General features: G+C 42.9%; 1 protein-coding gene across 8 annotated transcripts in view; it reads left to right on the top strand.

Annotated features, from left to right (window-relative positions):
* The window catches only part of LOC144768773 (uncharacterized), a 9,320,023-nt gene that overhangs the window by 6,150,906 nt on the left and 3,154,521 nt on the right, over window positions 1-14,596 (top strand). For all 8 annotated transcript variants that reach the window (XM_078652700.1, XM_078652694.1, XM_078652695.1 and 5 more), the window contains 2 exons: window positions 7,533-7,623; window positions 7,703-7,765. In XM_078652700.1, coding sequence (XP_078508826.1) covers window positions 7,533-7,623; window positions 7,703-7,765 — 154 coding nt within the window. The remainder of the gene's footprint in view (window positions 1-7,532; window positions 7,624-7,702; window positions 7,766-14,596) is intronic.

Genomic DNA, 14,596 nt, shown 5'->3' with positions numbered 1-14,596 from the left:
GCCCATATCAATTCCTAGGGATAAAAAAAGAGAGCATAAACACAGGGAAGGAAAAAAAGAGAAATTGACCATGAAATCCAATCTTTTTTATAACTAATTTCTATGAACATTCTGTTACAGCGTGGAGCCTAATGTAAAACATAAAACAAGCAAAAATAGCAGCAAGGTTGTTGCAGTTGCCTTGGGAGGAGTAGCTTGAAGAATTTGCAGCACAAAATAAAGTTTGTTTTCCGAGCAGTACACGTGTAACCGTTTGTTTTTGTTGGTTGTCGAGACAGCTGATGAGGAAAAATGGGTTTGGTACATTTTAATTTGTTAATGGAAAAGCACTTCACCAAAATTCATTAAAAAGTTTAAAAAGCTTTCAATCAATATTCACATGTACGAGTAACAGATTTAAAGGGAAAGAAAATTGTGATTGCGGGTTTTCCGTAAGGAGTGGCATCAATATCTGTTAGGATAGCTTTGTTTGCAGGTATTGTGTACTTTCTGTTTCGTCTGGAGCGCAGAGAGAACTCTATTGAACTATGAACAGTGAGCGGTCGATTTAGTATATGTAGGACATGGGGTTACCATTAACCCTGGGCGAAGTACTACGCTCCGTTCGCGGAGCTTGCGGAGTTTCGGCAACTCCGCGTTCCGCGGAGAATGCGTAGCTGTCGATTACTCCGCGATCCGGTGCGTAGCGTAGTTCTCGCGTGCTGAATAACATTATCGCGTGTGCGGCAATGGCTTACCTTGGTTCTGCGTTCGCTTTTTCCCGGTCGCGTGTGCCACCATGTAGGTTCGCGCGATATTTAGCGCGATCACGCACTTTTGTAGTGCGAACGAGAAGATGAGTTCCCGAACATGTCTTGCACAACCCGAACACGTTACTTGTGACCCGGAACAGGAAATAAGGGAACGCAAGCGGGTGGGACAAACCTCTTGGGTAACTTAGCGCGCTAGCCATCCCGAGCATGCAGGCAGCGCCCCGAACACGCGCACCGCGCTCCCGAAGATGAAAAACGGCGCGCGAACGGGTCTAACAAGCAACTACGCATGTCCATGGAGCTACGCGTAGTTCGTGGAGTGCAAGTACGTCTTCGCGTAGCTCCGCGGAGTGCGGCTCTGCGAACTACGCCCAGGGTTAGTTACCATGCTGCTCGTAGCAAGTAAGGCCTTAGCCTGAAGTACTGTGTTAAGTTTTGTAGGCTACATTGGTGGAAAGATCAATACATATCAAACACAGCCAGAGAGCCGGGCTAGTAAAATCCTGAATGATTTAAGCCCTAAGGGCTTGCATTAGTGTTCCAGGAATGGGTGCCCACCTACCCACAACTACTAGTGCCTTCTTTGCCCAAACACTAGATCATATCAATGGCCTCTTGAGTGGTACTCCCGTAAATAATATCCACAGAAGGCCATTTGTTCACAGGTCAGCAGCCTATACAATGACTAACTTGCCTCAATGTGAGCACTAATCTCCTTCTCTGAAGAAACTACACAGGATGAAGGTAGATTCAAGAACTGAGATTAATGCTTTGACCTGCTTGGGTGAACCAATTTATGAGGTGGACGCTATGCGCTTGAAAAAAGTGACTGAAGTTATATACTAAAGATGTTCTTTGTGTTCTGAGGAAAAATTGCTTACTTGTCATCACGAAAGTAAAAAATATTTGGGCTAGTGGCTAATCTTTTGTGCCTGGCAAATCATTTTTATGTAACAGAGTTCTCATACATTTCAAAGCCCTGATACCAAACTCTCAGAGAAGCTTGGAAATAACAGTGAAAAACATTTTTAGCAAAATGATAATGATTTCGGGCAACCGCCCAGCAGAAGTGATAGAGACTGATACAATGAATTGATTAAGAAAAGCCTTGATGGGGGCTTACAACTTTACTGCTCTGTGCACAATGGAAAAGTTCGAAAATATTAAGTGAAGTGGGTGTTTACTTTTTTCTGTGTTTGCCACTAGTAGAAAAAAAATGAAATGTATTATTGTTTGTCAACAGCTACTTGGCTATGCACAATATCATCCCCTGTTTTTAGGTGGAGGCTAGTCTGTGCACATGCGTGTGGTAATTGAGTCCACTAGCCGAGATGTACTTAAAGTACATTTATTGAGTTTCAGTTACAAGTTGGTAAGTTCAAGTGAACCAACCCCACCAGGAACATTCTGACCGCTGCTCAGCCAATACTCCAACTGTCTGCTCCCAGACACCCAAACATTCCGTTCAAGTCCATCACACCAACATTCCATGCATCACATTCACATTGGCTGAGCAGCTAGGGAGAAAGTAACAAGATAATTACAATACAGTTTACTACAATGCACTGTCTGGAAGACCTCCTGTAATCACTATACAGAGTGCTATCCACCTGCTACTTGCCATTGGTTCACTACCGCGTCGCTCTTCTATGCTGCCTCCTCCTTGGTTGTCACTCCCATACATCACTTCTGTTTTTTCCGCAGGAGCACCAATCAACTACAGTTTTCTTATGCTGTACATGTTTATACACCCCTTTGGGGACTTCTTGTTTTATTTCCTGCTCCTGTTACACTGTGGGTGTCTGTTCCTAGTACCGTGCGCCATTTATTTGATCATCATGGCATCCGCTTCTCGGGCCGCCACACGCATAACTTTTATGAACACAGGCGCAGCGCTGTGATGTTTCAGCACAGCAAACATTTTTTAAGGTTATATGTTATTTTACGGAGCACGGCGTGCTTAATCTTCAATAATGACTGACGCCGCCTTTCTTATAAATTTTTATAATAATGATTTTTAATAATACCCGACATCTAGTTATTGAGGAACTAGAAAAAGCACTTGTGAAGCTTGTAGCCGAAGCAAAATGTTCTTTTAACATCATCTGGTTAGGTGATTTTAATCTTTCCATTTGTCCCTTGTCACTTTCTAGGGCTTGTGGAGTGTTAGATAATAGTGACAATAACATATCACATTTTCCGCATAATGCCTATGGTGACGGTTTTAATAATTTCATGGCAACATATGATTTAGAGCTACTGCAACCTGGCAAGGATGCGAATGGCCAAATTATTCCCACTTATACGGGAAGGAATTTTAACTCCCTCATTGATCATGTTATGGTGTCATATTATTATTGCGCCAAATTTTTTGACCTCAGTAATCCAGGACCCTACACTTAGTGATCACAACCGTATCGTTATGGAAACCGAGTTATGGAAGTGTAGTAGACAGCAGGTGACCAGAAGTTTGTGTAACATTGAGCCGCATAGGCGAAATGGAACACGGTTAAGATGGAAAGGGGAAAAATCGGCAATTGTCATGAGCATGATCATATCCAAATCCTTGGTTGAAATTGAAGGCATTCTGAATATGGGTAGTACATCTGTTGTTATCATGGACAATTTTATTAAAATTAATAAAACTATTGAGGATGTTTTTACTAATAGCAGGAATGTCAAGTCCTCTCCGGGAAAGGGTTGGTTTGATCATGCATGTACCGCTATCTTAACTCGACTGAAACAGGCCCTAGGAGTTAGACCAAGGGACAAAATTCTGGTTGTTCACCTGAGGTCTGAATATAAATTGGCATTGTCTAGAAGAAAGAAGGAGTTACAAGAAGAAGCATGGGATAACCTAACGCGGGCGGCAGAAATCTCAGATAACTGCCTGTTTTGGTCTACAGTAAATTCTCCTTTTCTTAGGGATCAATGTTGGTAGCGAGGCCTGGATCTCCCATTTTTCAGCCATATTTCAAGGAACAGGTTTTACTGATGTCGAACCAAGAATTTGGCCCATAGTCCCTCTAGACATTACCCTCTTAGAAGTTGAAAACAGCATCAAGTCTAGCAAGGGGGGAAAGCGCAGGGTCCAGATGGAGAACACATCGACGTCTATAAGACAGTCCCATGGTTGTGGGGACCCATACTTACACTGGCACTGAATGCAGCCGTAACAACTCAGATTCCACCTACATGGGGTGATTCCATCATTGTCCCTATATATAAGAAAGGGGACAAGGCGGCAGCTAGTAATTCTCGCCCGATCAGTTTGCTTGACTCCTCAGTAAAAATTATGAGCAGGGTGCTGTTGTTTAGGCTGGAAGAATGGGCAGAAGAAAATTAGATCTTGGCAAACTCCCAATATGGATTCAGAAGGGGCGAGGAACACTTGATCAATGCCTGAACTTAGATCTAATTATCGGAAAGTATACCAGGGCCAAGGCAGGCACTTTATATCTTTGCTTTGCCGATCTAAGCAGTGCATTTGATCTTGTGGACCATTCCATCTTATGGCCAGTCCTGTTGGAACTCGGCGCACCAGAGGCTATCATTTTCTTCCTAGCAAGATTATATGATAGAATGCAAACTTGTGTGCGTTTCGGGGTAGGAGGGGAGTGTACCCCGAATTTTGAAGTAAAACGCGGGATAAGACAGGGCTGTGTCCTAGCCCCTTTTTTGTTTACTCTATTTATTAACGCGGTCGATATGGTCCTGAAAACAGTCAAAGTAGATGCTCCCCAGATTGGCGGAACAGGTGTCCCAGTTCTGCTTTATGCAGACGATGCTGTGCTCCTGTCCCGGACCCCGATAGGTCTGCAGCGACTGATGGACCAGTTTTCAGATTTTATCAGCAAACGGAGGCTAGTCATTAATAAGAGTAAAACTCACTTTATGGTTTGTGGTGCTAGAGTTAAGAAAAATCATGCCTTTTTCATTGATGGGGTGAAAGTTCAGGACGTGGATAAATTCTGTTATCTGGGCGTCCTCTTTTCTCATGATGGTAGTTGGTCTCATGATTTAATGAATGTTAGGTCCAAAATGAAGAAAAGTGCCTATGGTATTTTTAAATTTGCCACTAAGATCGGCGACAGAAGAATCAGTGATATGATCCAAATATATAATGCGAGGAGTGTTTCCATCACACTATACGGGGCGGGGTTGTGGGGCTATACTAACACTGACTCCTTGCAAAGGGAGGAAAACTGTTTTGTTAAAAAAATTCTTTGTGTTCCCACATCAGACTCCACTGATTTGATCCATAGGGAAGTTGGGGTTGCCCACTTAAGTGACCTGATTTTGTTTAGGCCACTAATGGTATGGCGTGCCATCTGGATTATGGAAGAGAGAGCCTTTAACCAGTCTGTCATTGGGTATTGCCTTAAACTGGATAATTTTTTTTAAGATACCATGGCTCAAATATATTGTGGACAGTTTTCAAACTATATATGGACTCAATATAGTGGCAGATCCAGGTTCTGCTGGAAACTATTCAAAGTTAGACATGAAACAAATTTTCATGATGTATAGAGCCCAAAAACGTGTAGCATCAAGTGGCCGCCTCACTTCAGTTATTCAGTATAATAAATATATGCAAAGCGAGGGCTTCCAATTGTACTTGAGCCAGGTAACCAAACCAGCTCATAGGTTTGTTCTGACTAGACTTAGACTTGGGTTGGCTCATGGGTTGGTGGCTTTCCCACAATTAAAAAAGCACCCAGTTGGACCATGTCCGTGCGATGGTCACTCGAAACAGAGCACCCTGCACTTTATGCTAATTTGTACTCTTTTTATGAACTTGAGGATTGTTTATCTAAAACCAATTTTTAAAAAATATGCTATTTTTAATGTGGAGGATGCCATGAAACTGATTTATGAATTGAATTCTCCGGACAAATGTTTTTATATTGCCACGTTTTTATGTAAGTCAATGCAGCTTAGGAAAAGCATGATTTTTTAATGTTGTTATATCTGTATAATTGTGTAATCATTTTGCTTATGTGCTTTTATGGTCATTGTTCTTCATGAAATGAACTGACTGACGCCGCCTTTCTTATGTATGGCGCACGTGTCGTGGTCAGTTTTTTTTTTGTTAAGTACTCACTGCACTGCAAACCCAAAAATATTTAAAAAAACATTATAATTTATAATCCCAATAACTTTAACTTTTACAAATGCTCGTTACTTGCTGCAAATGCTTGTTTGATGTTGCTGACGCTGAGTGACCATTTCCCCATACACATAAATCATGGGGTAGCCTCACTTATTCCTCACTGGACACCTCCGGATGGTTGTACATCGATACATTGCTTTTTATTGTATCCTTCCTGTTCTATATATGTCCCGAGGAAGAGCCTCACTACCTACCAGCCGGTGTTACGTGTGTTATTGCTGTTGTGATAGCTGATCTCCTTTGGTAATGATATTCTGTAAGTGGATGAGACATGTTGGCCAGCAGGTGACAGCCTGTACACCATTGATTTCTCGGAGCCCTGACGCCATGCATAGTGGTTCACCATAGTATGTCTTAGGGTTATGCAAACTACTGATGCTTATTACGTGCATGTTTGTACCCTGAAAATGCCAATACACATATATTTTTTTTAATTACTCTGAGCAACATTAGAAGGAATCTGAAGGAACAAGCGCATGGGGCAGCACAATTTGGGCGATATGGGAAGTAAATTTGAAGAACAAAAATGCTGAAAACTGTGGCTAGTGAGGTGGGCAAATAATAATACTTGAAACTTTGGGGAATTAGTTGAATTTGTAAGCTTTGCTAAATAAATTGAAGGAGCAGTAATATTGGAAACATTATGTAGAAGTTTAAGCTTCAGTATTATATAGCAGCTTCTGGGATAGGGGACAAGGGGGATGTGCATGGCGGAGGGTGGGAGGCAGTAACAAGAAAGCAATCCTAGAGGAATTTTTCTTGGAGAGAAAGTCTGTCATACTCAGAGCTGAGGAACACGAAAGTTGTAAGAGTTGTAATTCCCTAGATGCGTGCGTGGGGACGTTGATTTCGAGTTGGGAAGGAAAAGCAAATGTCTGGCTTCACGGTGCTAACACGTGGAAACAACATGTGTGTGTGTCTGTTGCTTTTTCGAATTTTTTTAAACATGAGAACAGATGAGGAAGCACAATATAGAAGAGAAAGATTGAGAATACAATGGGAAAATTAATACGGTGATAAAACCACACAAGATTGATGTACTTGAAAGACACTGAGGGGAAGGAAAAAACCGGAAGTTGGAGAAAATCGCACATAATTCCTGTCTTAAACATAAAAAAAAAGACTTTCATACTGAAAAAACAAAGAAAAATAGGATTGATTTAAGTATGCAAATCTAGGTATGAGTTAATTTGTGATAATTCAGTGTACTTTTCAGACATAAAATGGTCCCTCATGCTTTGCGGTCCGCAAAAAGTCGAATTTTCCTCAAACAGCCAATGGCATGAGATAGGAGATAGATACTGCCCTGGATAGAGCGAAGTACATTCTATATACATTAAAAAAAAATTAGTAGCAACAGGTGTTGCAGACAGCTGTGCTGGGAAGCCATATCTAAAACAAGAGTATGGGCAATCAGTGGAAATGAGACTGAATAATGGGGGACTGATTCAAATACGCAGGTGCTGCTGAAGTACTTTTAATTGCAATTGTGATATTCTAAGTATGTTTTTTACATTATGATTGTTGCGTTCTCATAAATAAAAAGCATCTGTCTTTTACATACCTTTTTTCTCCCTAATATTTACGTTGAACTGATGATTTTTCAGGTGCAAGAGTGGGAGTTCCTCGGCCAAGCAGAAAGAAAGATAGTCTTTCACGTCACAGAGGTGTAGATCAGGCACACGAGCAGGAGAGAGGGTGAGTGAGCATGTACGTCCTTGAGGTTCTTGCCATTGCAGGAAAAATGACTGTGATTCATTATTTTCTCTTTCTTCAGGGCACTGCTGGACAGGTCACAAGATTTCTTCTGCATTTTGATGCCTCGGAAACTGCTCATGAAGTGAGTGTTATTTAAATAATATTTACTCGCTTCTAAGTCAAAATATACACACACACAACAAAACATAGAGCCCCACAAAGTCCCAGAGAACACTAGGACGTTCAGAAATAAAGTCCCACAGAACACAGATACGGTCAGGCAACACATGAAGAGGGAAGGGTGATGACCAGACTTAAAACAAGGTAGGGTGGATTCACTTCATATTTAGATCCTTCCATAATGAATACAGATTTGCGTTGGAGGAAAGATACATGTAAATGCCTGTTTAGAGATATCTCTTTCATGGGTTGATTCCCTTTCAGTCTCTGTACCTATTCACAAATTCTGGAAATAAAAATCCTTTTAGAAGCACAACAGAAGTAAACTACGACAATTTCAGATTTCTAGGTGGAGTCCTGATAAACCTTTGTCAATTTAATTTTCTATCGAAAAAATATAAATCCGTATATTTTCATAGTGCTCGTGCAAATGGACTGGTTAACAGTTACGTTTTTTTTTCTCTAGAAGGAAAACGTTTTCCCTGTACAGAACTCCTTTCCCCTAGATCATAATCAATTTTGGGTGGTGTTACCTTCCCCTCAAAATCCCAACAAAATGTTTACTTCAAACTATTGCAGGAGTAACTGTCCGACGTTTTTTCAGCAAGGGTGCATTGACTGGTTTCTCAATATCCACAATTGGGTAAGATTGTTGGTGTGTGCAAACTTCCCGGCCATTCCCGCCCTGGAATTCCCACTGTCCAATTACAGGAGTGGATTAATACACAATGAAACACTGTGTAATTGAATCCTTTTACGAGTGCAAAACCCGCTTCCCTGAATAGCAAGAGTTGATTTGCACTTGTAAATCAACCTGTAATCCAGACCTCGGGCCTCATTTATGAAAAGTGACGCATCGCTGCGTGAAAACAGTGATGCGTCACTTTTCACTGCACCCACTTTGCGAGACCAATGATGCGTCATATTTACAGTATGACTCATCATGGCGCAAGGAGTTACAGATATGTCAGTATTTCTGACGTATCTGTACGGCGCAAAAGTGACGCATTGCTGGAGTGTGTCACAAAAGTGACGCAACTCCAGCAATGTGTCCTTTCACATGGGGCAAGCCTCATGTGAAAGGGCCTACGTCAGTCTTACGCCTGCTGTGAGGCAGGCGTAAGAAATTGACGCATTTGTGTCCTAGAAGTGGCGCAGTGAAATCTTATAGATTTCACTGCGTCACTTCTATGACCCTGTCTTGCGTCAGAACGCCCAACCTGCATACATTATACCTTGCGTAGGTATAATGTAGCGCAGGGGTTTACAAAGTGACACATCTACCTAGATGCGTCACTTTGTAAATATGGTACATTTTTTACGCTGCTGGTGCGTCACAAAAAGTAACGCACCGGCGGCGTAAAAGTGACGCACGGCCTCATACATGAGGCCCCCGGACTTTACCTTTACAGATCAGTTACCTTTACAATTCAGCGTTATCATACGCATTGCTTTACCCTTTCACTGCTAGGCCCCCAGGCCCCTGTGCTAAACCTTTTTTTGGCTATTTGGGGTAGTTCATGCTTAGGTCCCTGTAACTTTTTGTCCACATGAGGTATCCACGCCAAATTTGCGCCCTTTTCTCCCAACATACTGAGGATTTTGCGACTACCCAGGGTTTGGGGATTCCTATGGAGGGGGCCCAGAAATGAGCCGAAATACAGCTAAATGTTTTTTTTAATAAAATGGAATAAAGTGCTGCAGAAGAAAGCGTTTTTCCCCCCTGCAAATGGCATCAACAAAGGGGTTGTGGTGCTAAAATAACTATCTTCTCAGCTCTCCGGGACAGGCAGACTTTTGTCAGAAACCCTAAATTTTCGCACAGTTTTGCCATTTCACTGGGACATAGCCTATTTTTGCTTTTTTTTTTGCTTTCAACCTCCTTCCAGTTAGTGGTAGAAATGGGTATGAAAGCAATAATGGATCTCAGAAAGCTATACATTTCTTAAATGTAGAATTTTTTTTTACGGCAGCATGGTCATTTATGTAGATCCTTGAAGGTTTTTTATAAAAACTTAACAGTTGAAAATAAAAAAATTGAAATGTATTTAAAAAAAAAAAAGAAGCAGTTTTCACCTGTAACTTCTTCTTAGTATGAAAGATTTTCTAAAGCAGTATACTGTTACATCCGCTTGACACTCTGGTGTGGGGTTTTGTAGGAATTGTGGGTTCACCTAGAACCCGAGGAACCCAGAGCTAATGACTGAGCTGTGTCTTGCAATTGTTTTTCATTGTGTACTGGGTAGATAGCTATTTATTTGGTAAAATATAAATAGTGAAAAATAGGTATCTAGATAGCCTATATATTTCTGAATTGGGATTAAACTAGAGAGTTTAGAAGCAGTAATTATTTACACATCTCCAAAATTGTGCGAACCCATACAAGCATGTGAATTAGAGGTCATTTTTCAAAATGACTTCTTTTTATACAAAATGTCTTAAATTTGGAAACCAGAAATCCAAACAAAGTCAATTGGTATTAACAAATATTGTACTATTCTGTGTTCCTCAAGTCTCCGGATAAAATTGCCACCTCACTTGTGTGGGTAGGCCTAGTGCCCTCAACAGAAAACGGGCCAAAATGCAACGTGGACACAGCATATTTTTCCAGTGCAAACTGACGTTTTTTTTGCAATGTGCCTAGCTGCGGATTTTGAACCCTAGCTGAGCCGGCACCTAGAGAAACCTAGCAAACTTATACATGTTTGAAATCTAGACACCCAGGGGATTCTAGGATGGGAGGACTTGTGTGGCTGTCACCAGATTCTGTTACCCAGAATCCAGTGAAAACCTCAAACGTTGTCAAAAAAACAAATGTTCTCACATTTATGTGATGGAAAGTTCTACAATCTGCGTGGATCCACAAACTTCCACCCACCCAGCATTACCCGAAGTCTCTCTATAAAAATGGTACCTCACTTGTGTGGGTAGGCCTAGTGCCTGAGACAGGAAATGGCCCAAAACGCAATGTGTACTCATCAAATTTTTCCAGTGAAAACAGACCCTTTATTGTAATTTGCCTAACTGTGAATTTTGCACCCTAGCTCAGCCGGCACCGAGGGAAAGCTACTAAACCTATGCATTTTTGAAAACTAGACAGCCAGGGAAATCCAGGATTGTGTGACTTGGGTGACTCTCATCAGGTTCTGTTACCCAGAATCACTTTCAAACCTCAAACTTTGTAAAAAAAAAAAAGATATATTTTCCTCACATTTCTGTGATGGAAAGTTTTAGAATTAGCGTGAATCCATAAACTTCCATCCACCCCACATTCCCTGAAGCTCATCGATAAAAATAGTGCCTCACTTGTGTGGGTAGGCCTAGTGGCTGCAATAGGAAACGCCCCAAAACGCAATGTGTACACATCACATTTTACCAGTGAAAACTGACCCTTTTTTTGCAAAGTGCCTAACTGTGGAATTTGAACTCTAGCTCAGCCGGCACCTAGAGAAACCTAGCAATCCTATGCATTTTTGAAAACTAGACACCCAGGGGAGTCCAGGATAGGGTGACAGGATAGGGTGTGTCTCTCACAGGTTCTGTTACCCAGAATCCCTTGCAAACCTCAAACTTTGTAAAAAAAACATATTTCCCTCACATTTTTGTGGTGGAAAGTTCTGGAATCTGTGTGGATCCGCAAACTTTCACCATCCCCACATTTGCCAAAGTCTACCGAAAACAATGCTACCTTACTTGTGTGGGTAAGCCTGGTGCCCGCAAAAGCAAGCGGCCCAAAACGGAACGTGTACACAACACATTTTTCCAGTGAAAACTGACCCTTTTTTTGCAATGTGCCTAACTGTTGATTTTTAACCCTTGCTTAGCGGGCACCTAGGGAAAGCTAGCAAACCGATGCATTTTCTGAAAACTAGACACCCAGGGCAATCTAGGATTGGGTGACTTGTGTGGCTCTCACCAGGGTCTATTACCCAGAATACCTTGCAAATCTTAAACTTTGTTAAATAAAAAAACTCCACTTCCTCACATTTCTCTGATGGAAAGTTCTAGGATTTGCGTGGATCCACAAACTTCCACCCACCCCGCATTCCCCGAAATCCACCGGTAAAAATGACTTGTGTGGCTCTCACCAGGTTCTGTTATGCAGAATCCCTTGCAAACCTCAAACTTTGTAAAAGAAACCACACTTTCCTCACATTTCTGTGATGGAAAGTTCTGGAATGTGCGTGGATCCACAAATTCCACCCTCCCCACATTTCCCACAGTCTACAGATACCAATGGTACCTTACTTGTGTGGATAGACCTAGTTACGAAGACAGGAAACGGCCCGAAACGCAACGTATACATATCACATTTTTCCAGTGAAAACTGACCCTTTTTTTTTTTTTGCAAAGTGCTTAGGTGTTGATTTTGAACCCTAGCTCAGCCGGCACCTAGGGAAAGCTAGCAAACCTATGCATTTTTGAAAACTAAACACTCTAGGATGCGGTGACTTGTGTGCGTCGGACCAGGTTCTGTTACCCAAAATCCCTTGCAAACCTCAAACATTGTCAAAAAACATCTTTCCTCATGTTTCTGTGATGGAATGTTCTGGAATCTCTGTTGATCAATGTGAGAAGTTGGCCTGATGTATGATGTTCACTATTTCAGTGAGCACCTTGTATCAGTCCAAACAATCCCTTATGGTGGTGGTTGTAAGTCAACCTCATAGACTAGCTATCCTAGGGGTAGCATAGACCTAAGCAGTCTTAGGCTTAACTCAAGAGGGCATGTGAAGCCAGCTGTTTTACCATATGCAGTCCTGTAATACCAAATGAAAGGACACCACACAAGTTATATATTATAAAAATATATGTATTTATTACTAGAATAATCCTCTGTACTCTTTATGAGTGCAGAGGCACAAGTGTTTAAACAAAAGCACAGTTAAACATACGAAAGTTGCACAATTATGGACAGGTCCGGTGGCCATTCAAACCATATATTAAATAAGTGGTATAAGAACCGCTTTACGAACAATGGTAAGGCCTAGGGTCTTGGGAATCGCTGGGACTACACTGGACTAACTGTAGTTAGGACGGGAGTAGCCCGCGGGATTCGGGTGCAGCGCTAAAAGAACCCGCATGCTCCAATGCAAAGTCAATGGTGCGTAAAAGATACAAAGTTACTGTTTTAGAAGTCTTCCGACTGGACTAGAACTTAGCCACTTAAAACTAGGACACTAGAGGTGTTAACCACTATAGGAGCACCGGCGTTCAATCGTTACCTCACCCACAGGAAGGGGGTGCATAGGTGCCAAAGTGTGTCGGGTTTCGTCGTGGAGTTCTATGGAGCCTGGAGATGAAGATGCTGCAGGCGGCCAGGAGAGAAGAGTCCGGTTGGATCCAAGGGTGGATTGAAGATGTAGAGTACCTGAAAGCAGAGGGGACAGAGTCTGGGTTACTAGCCAGTGACCAGGATGGAACTAGGAAGGAACCAGGCGATGTCGGGCGCAATCAGGTGGTTGTCAAAAAGCTTGTCTCCGCTGCCACGTGGACTCTGGGGCACCAAGGATGTCCAGGAGTGGATCATGGCTGTCCCACAAAGGCTCTCGCTGTCGGCGGTGTCGGCTTCCAGATCGGAGTCAACAGGCCCTGGCAAATGCAACCCACGCAGGATTTGACGATCGCTTTTTACTCGGACCAGCAAGGTCAGAGAGGTTGCTCCTTTTCAGGGGAGCGAGGGCCAGTCTAGAGCAACCAGACTAGCAGAGTAGTTTCAAAGTTTTGTTGTCGTAGTGACCACTAGCCAATGGGCAAGTGACCAGACAGACGCACCAAGCAGGAAAATGCAAAAGGGCCCCACGCAGCACTCGGTGAGTGTGGAGGGGTGATCTTCGGTGCACGAGCTGCTCGGGGATAGGGCTTCTCAAACCCAAATGCACAGCTTCGAGGGTGCCTTGGGAGCTGCACGGTCAGCACTTCGCAGTCTTTTCAAGATGGCTGGCCCCACGCTTCACGTCACCTCCACGGGTCTCAGATTTGCTGGGACTGTGGATCAGGCTGTTTGAAGTTAGGGAAGCTGGTTTTTGTTGATCTCTGTTGCTCGAGCTCCGGATGGAGCTGCAACAAAGCAAACCATTGGGCGCTGGATGGTGCCTGTTAGCACAGGGTGGTCACTCCTTGACCACAAGGGAGATTCTTCAGTCTTCCACGTCGAGTGGGATGTCGAAGGGTCCAGAGTTCTGTATCAAAGTTTCAGTCAGGATTATCTGCCTTCAATGGGCACAGCTCCTACCTTTATTCCAAATCAAGGGGCTGGATATCCTACTAGGTCCCTCCTATGGGTGGGACCCAGGAAGGGGGTGGTTATACCCCTTTCCCTTTGTCCAGTTTCGCGCCAGAGCTGGGGCTGGAGTGCCCCAGGACTGGTTTGAACAGGGCTATGCATGGGGAGCCTTGTGCGCCCCAGGCAGTGTCTAGTTTCACTCGCCCTGGTTGCCTCAATCCACTATCTCCTGTCTTGGGTGGTGTAACACCTCCCTGTGACAGGATACCTTTTGTCCAAGCTTTCCCTGCCAAGTTTCGGTCAGCAGCAGGAGGCCAGACTTGTGTCGGTTATGCTGAGGCTCTGGTTAGATTTAACCGCATTTAAGTTAAGTTACATGTCTTTTCCCTCTAGAAGGGTGGTATGCTACCCCCGTCGCCAGAACTGGCGAGGGGGTAGTATTCCAAAGTGTATGACACCTTACACGACATGTTTTGATAAAGCCAAACCAAAGTTAGCAAAACCCGCGAGGATTATAATGCACTTAAGAGTATATGGTATGGCAATACCCTGGAACAGCTATAAGGA

The sequence above is a fragment of the Lissotriton helveticus genome, chromosome 7 (assembly GCF_964261635.1).
Source record: "Lissotriton helveticus chromosome 7, aLisHel1.1, whole genome shotgun sequence".
In the NCBI taxonomy this organism is placed as follows: domain Eukaryota; kingdom Metazoa; phylum Chordata; class Amphibia; order Caudata; family Salamandridae; genus Lissotriton; species Lissotriton helveticus.
This window is presented reverse-complemented; position numbering and strand designations above follow the sequence as displayed.